The following is an 11,448-nucleotide window of genomic DNA, read 5'->3' on the forward strand; positions in this document are numbered from 1 at the left end:
GAAGGCGGTAAAGTTACTACAAAATACGTAAATATGAAATGTTACTACATGACATATATACCTACATAATGTATATAAAACCCTAATGGAGGTGGTTGGATGTTTTTTTAGGGGCTTTATTAAATTAGGCGGAATTGAAAAGCACCCATAGGCACCATTGTAAGCGGACTTTTGATCAAATGTATTGAATATTTAGAATGCAAAAATAAAAATCCATCATGTCTTTCATATTGATTGTGAACGATTGTCAAAGTAAAAAAAAAAAAGTGCACGTACCCTTTAATATACACTACTGTTCAAAAGTTTGGGGTCACCCAAACAATTTTGTGGAATAGCCTTCATTTCTAAGAACAAGAATAGACTGTCGAGTTTCAGATGAAAGTTCTCTTTTTCTGGCCATTTTGAGCGTTTAATTGACCCCACAAATGTGATGCTCCAGAAACTCCATCTGCTCAAAGGTAGGTCAGTTTTGTAGCTTCTGTAACGAGCTGAACTGTTTTCAGATGTGTGAACATGATTGCACAAGGGTTTTCTAATCATCAATTAGCCTTCTGAGCCAATGAGCAAACACATTGTACCATTAGAACACTGGAGTGATAGTTGCTGGAAATGGGCCTCTATACACCTATGTAGATATTGCACTAAAAACCAGACATTTGCAGCTAGAATAGTCATTTACCACATTAGCAATGTATAGAGTGTATTTCTTTAAAGTTAAGACTAGTTTAAAGTTATCTTCATTGAAAAGTACAGTGCTTTTCCTTCAGAAATAAGGACATTTCAATGTGACCCCAAACTTTTGAACGGTAGTGTACCTGCTTCATTATCTTCTATCTCATTCCGATTACCGTATTTTTCAGACTATAAGTCGCAGTTTTTTTCATAGTTTGGCCGGGGGTGCGACTTATACTCAGGAGCGACTTATGTGTGAAATTATTAACACATTACCTTTATATCAAATAATATTATTTAGCTCATTCACGTAAGAGACTAGACGTATAAGATTTCATGGGATTTAGCGATTAGGAGTGACAGATTGTTTGGTAAACGTATAGCATGTTCTATATGTTATAGTTATTTGAATGACTCTTACCATAATATGTTACGTTAACATACCAGGCACGTTCTCAGTTGGTTATTTATGCCTCATATAACGTACACTTATTCAGCCTGTTGTTCACTATTCTTTATTTATTTGAAATTGCCTTTCAAATGTCTATTCTTAGACAAACCAGGGGAGACAGGGCCTTCTCTGTGGTCGGCCCTAAGCTCTGGAACACTCTGCCCCTCCATGTTCAAACTGCTCCCACAGTGGAGTGTTTTAAGTCTCGTCTTAAGACCCACTTTTATTCTTTGGCTTTTAACACTACGTGAGTTGTGTGGTCTTCTGTCCTCTGTTGTCCTGTGTGGTTAGGGTTAGGGTTATACATTTTGATGTCTATTTTACTGTTTTAATTGGTTTTACCCTTTAAAATCGTTTTTAATCATATTTATTTTTTATATTGTCTCTGTATTGGTTTTCTATTCATTTATTCTTTGTTTTTATTCAGTCATTGGTGTAGCATAATATTGTTTTTAATATTGTTTTTAATATCGCTTTTAATATTGTTTTTAACATGGCTGTGCAGCACTTTGGAAACATTCTTGTTGTGTAAATGTGCTATATAAATAAAGTGGATTGGATTGGATATTCTTGGTGTTGGCTTTTATCAAATACATTTCCCCAAAAAATACGACTTCTACTCAGGGGCGGATTAAGAAATTTTGGCCCCCTGGGCCTGACATGGTCTTGGCCCCTCAACCCCCCGCGCGTGTGGGCGCACACACACGCACGCACTATGCAAGAAATACTGTATACTGTGAACAGACATGCACACTGTACTGTACAGAAGAGTGCACATACTGCACACACACTATTAGGTATACCACACAGACACTGACAAGCACAGGTTTCACACAGACACAGGGGGAGGGGATAAATGGCCTAAAAATAAACATTTTTGAAAATGATTACGCCCACTTCAGTGATGGTGCATTGGGTCATTTGAGAGATATTATGTATTGGAAGTTGGTAGCTATCATGAAATAAACCCCCCAACCCACCCAAAAAACTAAATCGGACATGATTTTTGCCCCCTTTTCCTCCCTTCTATCATTAAAAATAAAATAATATCTTAGGAAAACACATTGGCATAACGGCAGCTGTGCAGCAAATTGAGGCTCAAAGTCTGTATCTATTTGTGGTTAAGCTTGAGGAGAAGGAGAAAGGTAAAATGATAACATGCATCGGAGAGCACCACAAAGAAAGGTGTAGGCCAGTTCATGGTACAAGGGCTGCATGCAGGTCAAGATAGCCCATTTCCAAGAATGCTATAGTGGCTGGACAGGCACTGGACATGTCCTGAACTCAGTGTCAGACGTGGCTGCCGAATACTTGGATGAAGTGAAGCAGCTGACAGATCTCATGCTGCCCCATCTGAAGACTGTCCTGGCCAGGCAGAGGATGGATGAGGAGACCTTCCCAATGGACCCTGTCAGTGAACAGGCTAGTAACATTGATGGCACCCCTGTGCACAACATTGGGATGGAGAGACAATGTGGCAAGGTGGACTACAAACTGAAGAAGTTGGGCACACTGAACGCAGTCAATAGGTCAATAATTTTACAGAAGAGCCAGGAGCTTCAGAGGTTTCAAGGCAGCAGCACAAGCAAAAAGGGAGGTTGAACTCAACTGGAGTAAATTCATGAAGGCAAAATTCGAGAGTAGGGCAGATGAGAAACAAGAGATGGCTCAAAGAAAGGAGAGTAAGAGACTAGACATGCTGGACACACTGAAATCTTTTGATGGCCCCTTCACGATAGTGGGGAAGTTGAAAAGTTCCTTGTGGATGAAAGTCTGCACAAGAATGCAAAGCTGCAGAGAATGAAGCTTGAGGTTCAGTTTGCCAGAGAAAGCACCAAGCTTCTGCCTAAAGTCAATCCTATCTTCACAATCCAGGTGACACTTCCCAGAAATGGCAAAAGTGCAATTCTCCAAGTCATAATGGATACTTAGAATTTTATGGTGGTGGTAAGTATTCATGAAAACAGGTAGCCTAACATTAGTGAATGGGTGAATTCTGGAAATAACCTAAAAATCTTACACAGTGCACCTTTAAGCAAGGGGTTTCTTTCGTGCTTTCAATTTTGCAAAATCATCCACCACATCATTGAAGTCCAACTCTCTTGTCAGCTCACTCTCAATTGCCATTAGAGATAACGCATTTAATCTTTTCTGAGTCATTCTTGTGCGCAGCTCATTTTTTACTCTTGACAAAAGAGAGAATGAGCGTTCTCCCTCACAGTTACTGACCGGTAGAGGGAGAAAAATCTGTAGCACAATGTATGTATTAGGAAACGTAGGCTGTAGTCCAAAATGTATTATTGTTTTGAGCAGTCCTGAAGGGGTCCTCTCCTCATCAGTGTTGTTGAGCTGTATAAAAGATTTGAACTGTATAAGCTCCTGTCCAAGACTTTCATTGAGGTCAGATGGGTATGATTCAGTGAGAATCTTGGCCTTGTGAAGGACTGAAGCATTGGACTCTGTATCCAAAGAGAAAAGGACACTGAACAAATTGTTCAGATGTTTGTAGGCCTCCAGACGGTGATTAAGGCTTGAACTCAGTTGATCAATAGAGGCAATAAATGTCTCTATTTGAAACAGTTGCCTTCCCTCAAGCACAACATCTGGGGATGCTGATTCATCAGCAAACTTTTTACGTTTCCTCGTCCGTTCAGCCCTGTAAGATGGGGTGCCACCCAACATGTTTAAGGCTTTCTGCTCAAAATGATCAAATAGATCTCTTTGGGAGAGAACAAAGGTGCGCAGAGATTCCAGCAATCTAACTGCTGTACCAAGGTCCATGTCTGCTTTTTGAAGTTGCAGACTTGTGGCCTGAAATCTGGACAGAACAGTGTCCCAAAAGCCTGCCATGAAGGCCATCTCAAGTGAATCCAGCTTCCGCACTAGACTGTCAGCTTCAGTTCGTGTGTCTCGTTTCTCTGTGTCATCAGTGGAAATAACCTGTAGTGCTGCTTTTATTTTACTGTAGTTCTGCCACAGTGCTTTGGTAGATTCTGCACGGCAACTCCAACGCGTGTTGGATAAAGCTTTAAGTGTGAGATCTATGTTGGAATTGCCAAATACCCTGTCCCATCGGTGTGTGGATGCAGTTGTGAAGTTGTAAATAGACTGAATCAAGTCAAAATACTTAGAGACTTCATTTCCACATCTGTCAATGCTGTTGACTCCCACCAAATTCAAAGAGTGAGCTGCACATGGAATATAGTGTATTAATGGGTTGCTTTTCTTTAAGTGAGCCTGCAACCCATTATACCTCCCTGACATGTTGCTGGCATTATCATAAGCCTGCCCCCTGCAATTTGACAGCTCTAACCCTAGATTTTCCAACACAGACATGACACAGTTAGCCAAACTTTCACCTGTATGGCTAGTAATGGGCTCAAAACCCACAAAGCGTTCAACAACACTGCCCTCTTTGCTAACAAAACGGAATATGAATGTCAATTGGTCCACATGAGATAAATCTGGGGTTGAATCCACAATGATAGAGTAGTATTTGCTTGCTTGCAGTTCATCTGCTATAGCCTGTTTGGTTTTTGCACCCATCAATTCAATGAATTCCTCACAAATGGTGGAGGACAGATATGAGGTATTACCTCGACCCATCTGCCCAAACTTTCTGATGTGATCCTTTAGAAAGGGATCAAATTCAGCCAGGACCTCCAGAATACCAAGGTAGTTCCCATTGAGAGGAGACCCTAACGATTCATTTTTACCCCTAAATGCAAGGCCCCTTTCTGCAAGGAATTTAATGACTGCAACAACTCTTTGTAACACCTGCCTCCAATAGCTGCTCTCTGCCTGAAACTGTTTGAACAGGTCTGCATCAACTGTGGCACCTTTGGCGCGGTTCAAGACTGCTTGCATGCAGGTTATGTGCTCAGCACTTCGCTCATGTTCACCAAATCTTTCTGAGTGTTTCCAATCACAATAGCCTGTCACAAAAGAATGCGTTTTTGGGGAAAACAGTTTGCATGCAAAGCAGTAAACATTACCAGTAGAGGGAGAGTACATCAGCCACTCTCTTTGTACTCGTTGTCCATTGGGCAAGTGTGAAGTAAAATGTTCATTGTTTAGGCATCGGGTTTTGCCTCCTAGCCCACTGTTCCTCACAGAAGCTGGATAATGGCTGTGACGGTTGTGAAATGATTTTGCACCTCTTTGAATAAGAACTTCCTTCATTGACTCAGTGAGGGTCTCAGCCCATTTAGCGGGATCACTAGGTAGAGTTGTCACTGTAGATGGTGTTGAAGAAAGATTCAGCTCATTTTCTATGCTGTCCAGAGGTGCAGTGACCTCACATTCATCCGAGCAACTGGCTACTGCTGAATTGGTTGAATCATAAGCATCAGAAGCATTTGGTTCAGTGTCTACACTTGTAGTGGTCTCAGGATCTTGGGAGCTACATGCTAGCTCAGGTGCATTGCTAACCTTAGCTGAATTTGCAGTAGCATTTATAGAATTGCTTTCAGCAGATGTCTTTGTACTGAAGAAGCTGGAGATATTTGGAACACTTTCAAGTAAAACTGATTCCTTTTTTTTCTTTTCTTGCTGAATTTTTTTTCTAGCTCCTCCACTTAAACGTTTATGATCCATATTTCCCTTCTTTCTTTGCACATTGGCTCTTTGCCTATCACAACAGATAAACCAACTATGTGTGTGTGTGTGTGTGTGTGTGTGTGTGTGTGTGTGTGTGTGTGTGTGTGAGTTTGTTTGTGTGTTTATGATCGGTGCTGCTTCCTTCAAGTGTGTGAGGTGATTTAGAAAACTAGCAACCCAGCATCAACACTCCAAAGCAGAGAATAACAGCTTACTAGCATAGACAATTGAGAGCAGAGAATCAACTGATTCGTCTGATAGACAGCAGGAGAGCAGAGTGGTCAGTGATGATCGAATCAAGAAAATGTCTAAATGGCAAGGGAACAGACTGATTTGTACTGAGGAGAAAGAGAGAGAGAGCCAATTACAGTGAAATATATTCCAAAAGAGCCAAGTGACTAGCTGAAGGCAGGGACAAATGCCTTGGAGTGACCAACAAGAGTGCAAAGTACCAAATGGCAAAATGTGGAAAGACCAACAGGCAGATCTGCTTTTACCTCTTATCTTCACAACCAAAAAGTTGCTAAATGATGTTTTCAGTCGCTAGCCAGGTATGGCCAAAAGACGCGAAATCTAGCGGCAAAGTCGGTCAATCACACTGACAGTGAAACAAATATTTTGAAAAGATAATAATTGTACACCTTTGTGCACTTTAGTCTTCTATCTAAATATTTTCACAAAGGACACCAAGGCAGCTTGCTAGCTATGATGGGAGCAACAATGTCTGATAGACAGCAGGAGAGCAGAGTGGTCAGTGATGATCCAATCAAGAAAATGTCTAAATGGCAAGGGAACAGACTGATTTGTACTGAGGAGAAAGAGAGAGCCAAGTACAGTTAAATATATTCCAGAGCCAAGTGACTAACTGAAGGCAAAGACAACAGCCAGATACCTTAGCAGAGACCAACAAGAATTCAAAGTACCTAATAGCAAGATGGCGAGACCAACACAATAAATTGTATTAGGATTTAATTTATTAACGTTAATCTTAACAGCCAAAAAGTTGCTGAATAATGTTTGTAGTCGCTAGCCAGGTATGCCCAAAACAAGAGTCGCTAAACCTAGCAGCAAAGTTGCTTAATTGCAACACACTCTAGGATTCAGGGGAATTAAGGATAATAAAGATATTAATTGTACAACTTTTTGTACTTTTTTTCTAGTTTTTTGAGTCGCCAGCCATGTATGGCCAAAAGTCGCTAATTGAATGCCAACGTTGCTTAATCGCCAACACACTGGGACTCACTGAAGGACTGACTGAATAAAAAAGATAATTAAGATAATTGTGTACTTTTCTCTTCTGATATTTTCTCTAAGGACCCCAAGCTATCTGCAAGCAGCAATAATGTCTGACAGACAGGAGAGCAGAGTGGTCAGTGATGAATGGCAAGGGAACAGGCTGATTTGTACTGAGGAGAAAGAGAGAGAGAGAGCCAATTACAGTGAAATATATTCCAAAAGAGCCAAGTGACTAGCTGAAGGCAGGGACAAATGCCTTGGAGTGACCAAGAAGAGTGCAAAGTACCAAATGGCAAAATGTGGGAAGACCAACAGGAAGATCTGCTTTTACCACTTATCTTCACAACCAAAAAGTCGCTAAATGATGTTTTTAGTCGCTAGCCAGGTATGGCCAAAAGACGCGAAATCTAGCGGCAAAGTCGGTCAATCACACAGTGAAACAAATAATTTTAAAAAGATAGTAATCGTACAATGTCTTGTACTTTTGTCTTCTTTCTTAATATTTCTCAAAGGACACCAAAATGTCGCTATCTGCAGGCAGCTTGCTAGCTATGATGGCAGCAACAATGTACCTTAGAGTGACTGACCAACAAGAGCTCAAAGTACCTAATGGCAAAATGTGGAGAGACAGACACAATAAATTGCATTAAGATGAAGAGAACTGTTGCTATTATTAATCTTAACATCAACCAGAAAGTCGCTAAATGTCACCAGCCAGGTATGGCCAAAAGTCGCTTAATTGGCCACACACAGTAACAGAGAAACTAACAAAAAAAAGATCATAAAGATAATAGTTGTACAACTGTGTGTACTTTTGTCTTCTTTCTAAATATTTTCCCAAAGGACACCAAAATGTTGCTATCTGCAGGCGGGAGCGTGCCTATGTTCCCCGGGTCCTATGTTCCCCGGGTCCTATGTTCCCCGGTTGTTCCTGGGTCTTTGTATGCGACCGGGGAACTTAGGACCCTTTTTCTAAAAAAGGGTCCTATGTTCCCTGCATTGTATCTGGCGAAATTGCGAAATTGTGCCCTGACCAAAACCATCCCTAAACCTAACCTGTCACAGGGCGTTGTGGAGCACTTTTTTTTGGCGAAATTGTGCCCTGACCAAAACTATCCCTAAACCTAACCTGTCACAGGGCGTTGTGGAGCACTTTTTTTTGGCGAAATTGTGCCCTGACCAAAACCATCCCTAAACCTAACCTGTCACAGGGCGTTGTGGAGCACTTTTTTTTGGCGAAATTGTGCCCTGACCAAAACCATCCCTAAACCTAACCTGTCACAGGGCGTTGTGGAGCACTTTTTTTTGGCGAAATTGTGCCCTGACCAAAACTATCCCTAAACCTAACCTGTCACAGGGCGTTGTGGAGCACTTTTTTGGCGAAATTGTGCCCTGACCAAAACCATCCCTAAACCTAACCTGTCACAGGGCGTGCGGCAGCAGATAGAGCAACTCAAACGCGAACTTCCTTCCTTCGACAACTTAAACGCGTCTCTGTCATGCGTGTCTGCGTGCGTCTTACTTAGTCGCGCATTGGAAGCAGCGGGGAACATAGAACCCTTTTCTGGAAAAAGTGTTGTACGTTCCCCGCAGCGGGGAACATAGAACCCTTTTTTTTAAAAAGGGTCCTTAGTTCCCCGGTAGAGGGGAACATAGGACCCGGGTAACATAGGGACGGGGAACATAGGGATGACCCGCTGCAGGCAGCTTGCTAGCTATGATGGCAGCAACGATGTCTGCCAGACAGGAGAGAGTGGTCAGTGACGATCGAATCGAGAAAATGACAAAATGGGTCAAAGACCAAAAAGTTATTAACTGACAGCAGTGACAAATGTCAGACTGTAAACTTTCTCGAAAGAAAAGGACAAAATGGGAAGATGCTGATAATAACAGCAAAATGGAAAATATAAGAATTTCCAAGTAATGCTCAACTCAAGTGTGTGTGTGTGTGTGTGTGCGCGCGTTAAACTTCTTGTTGAATGATTTCAAATTATCTCTGAGTCTGAACTGAGGGAAAGGAAACCAAATTTTGAGCAGTCTCTCACGAGTTCAAAATACCAAATGAGGAGATTCTAAAAGAACAGACCGGTTTATGAAAGACTTGATGGGGGAGGGGCACAGCTAAGAATACTTGAGTGAGATTCTGTGATCCAAATTCGAGATAGAGCTTTTTGATAATGATAATTTGTCAGAGTAAGGTTGTGTAATCAAAATTTGAGAATGAGCTTTGTCAATCAATCAAGAATATTTGCATTAAGTTCTGTGATCAAAATTCAGAAACAACCTTTAATAATTGATAAAGAATATGTGAGTGAGGTTGTGTGATCCATCCAATTTGAGAATTAGCTTTGATAATAATGATTGAGAGCCTCTGGCCCTCTGTGGATCATGGCCGCGGGGCCAATTTTGCCTGGCCCCTTGGGGCCTCTGTGGGTCGTGGCCGCGGGGCCAAGTTGGCCTGGCCCCTTGGGGCCTCTGACCCTCTATGGATCGGGGCCAAGTTGGCCTGACCCCTCGGGGCCTCTGGCCCTCTATGGATCATGGCCGCGGGGCCAAGTTGGCCTGACCCCTTAGGACCTCAGGCTCTCTGTGGGTCGCGGCCGCGGGGCCAAGTTGACCTGGCCCCTTGGGGCCTCTTACCCTCTATGGATCGTGGCCGCGGGGCCAAGTTGACCTGGCCCCTTGGGGCCTCTGGCCTTCTGTGGCTCGCGGCCGCGGGGCCAAGTTGGCCTGGCCCTTTGGGGCCTCTGGCCTTCTGTGGGTCGTGGCCGCGGGGCCAAGTTGGCCTGGCCCCTTGGGGCCTCTGACCGTCTATGGATCGTGGCCGCGGGGCCAAGTTGACCTGGCCCCCTGGGGCCTCTGACCCTCTATGGATCGTGGCCGCGGGGCCAAGTTGGCCTGGCCCCTTGGGGCCTCTGACCGTCTATGGATCATGGCCGCGGGGCCATGTTGGCCTGGCCCCTTGGGGCCTCTGGCCCTCTGTGGGTCGCGGCCGCGGGGCCAAGTTGACCTGGCCCCTTGGGGCCTCTTACCCTCTATGGATCATGGCCGCGGGGCCAAGTTGGCCTGGCCCCTTGGGGCTTAAGATTATTATTTTTGCAAAAGTAGTTTTGCTTGGGTCGCGGCCGCGGGGCCAAGTTGGCCTGGCCCCTTGGGGCCTCTGGCCCCCTGGGCCTGGGCCCGGTAGGCCCGGTCATTAATCCACCTATGCTTCTACTCCAGTGCGATTTTTTTCCTTCTTTATTATGCATTTTCGGCAGGTGCGACTTATACTCCGAAAAATACGGTATATAAAACCCTAAAGGAGGTGATTGGATGCTTTTTAGGGGCTTTATTAGGCAGAATTGAAAAGCACCCATAGGCTCCATTGTAAGCCGACTTTTGATCAAATGTATTTAATATTTAGAATGCAAAAAGAAAAATCCATCATGTCTTTCATAATGATTGTGAACGATTGTCAAAGTTTTTTAAAAAAAAGTGCACTTACCCTTTAATATACCTGCTTCTTTATCTTCCATCTCATTCCTATTTCGTTCGGGAGTCCGAATTCTACATTTCCTTAGCTGCCTTCTTAAACAAACCCCAGTTTCTTATTGTCTAACATCTACGCACTTGAAAATGTTCTGTTCTTTTAATTAGTGAAACAAATAAACAGTCTCCATTACGATTGTTACTGTTTTCTGCTTCCGGGTTGTATCCCGCGCTTTGAGACTGGCGCATGCGCGATACGAGAGAGCTGGTTTCCAATCGCATAGTCCAGGTGTGTTAGTCCGAGTTTTCAAAAAACCGAACACGGTCGGATTAAAGTGTTTAAGTGGGTTGTAGGAGGCCCATTTAGACACGAACTATTTGACAAAATCGAAGTAATTTAGTGCATGGACGTGTGCTAACTCAGCGGGTGAGACTAGTAATGACACTTATGAGGAAAAGTAGGTCCTCGTAAAAATAATTCCTTGAGATGAGACTTTGTTTTAACAGGTGGGACCAATTAAACAAATGAGAATTTTTTTAAAGTGAGAAGATGACGTGCGAGGCGAGAAAAGTATTAGGAAAGAAGGAAGATGAGAAAGTGACGTCATGCGTGAAACGAGAAGGTGAGACAATGACTGACCTCATGCAGGAGGAAGGCGAGCAGCAGGAACTTCCTCATCTTCTCCTCCAAACAGATGCCTTCTTCTGCGTCTCATGCATAGATAAGTCACGGCTTTCTCATGACAAGTCTTGTGTTTTTTTTTTAAAAGTAACTTTCCCATGAATGTTCACTCCAGAGCCGCGCAAAGGTGTGCACTCCCAAAGAGTGACGCACTCAGGTCCACTACTAGTGCGCGTCCCCGTCGCAGGAGCGTGTAGAGCGCGCACCCCGCCGCCAGACACGGCAGCACAGCGACCTCTGGCGGACAATGTGGGGTGGTGGTGGTGACGACTTTACCCATCCAGCCCATCTCCATCGTGGGAGAGGAGGTGGAAAGGGTCTCAGAGTGCAAGTTCCT

At 43.5% G+C, this 11,448-nt stretch overlaps 1 protein-coding gene across 3 annotated transcripts in view; it reads right to left on the reverse strand.

Moving 5' to 3' along the window:
- LOC133629755 (vasoactive intestinal polypeptide receptor 2-like) overlaps positions 1-11,300 on the reverse strand; it is a 48,972-nt gene extending 37,672 nt beyond the window's left edge. For 2 of the 3 annotated variants that reach the window (XM_062020718.1, XM_062020721.1), the window contains exon 1: positions 11,070-11,300. In XM_062020718.1, coding sequence (XP_061876702.1) covers positions 11,070-11,108 — 39 coding nt within the window. In that variant the 5' untranslated portion in view covers positions 11,109-11,300. Of the gene's footprint in view, positions 1-10,445; positions 10,724-11,069 lie in introns of those variants that run through there. The other variant, XM_062020719.1, reaches the window with a different exon arrangement.
- Between the last annotated feature and the right edge of the window lie 148 nt (positions 11,301-11,448).

This window comes from Entelurus aequoreus, linkage group LG15, assembly GCF_033978785.1.
Source record: "Entelurus aequoreus isolate RoL-2023_Sb linkage group LG15, RoL_Eaeq_v1.1, whole genome shotgun sequence".
In the NCBI taxonomy this organism is placed as follows: domain Eukaryota; kingdom Metazoa; phylum Chordata; class Actinopteri; order Syngnathiformes; family Syngnathidae; genus Entelurus; species Entelurus aequoreus.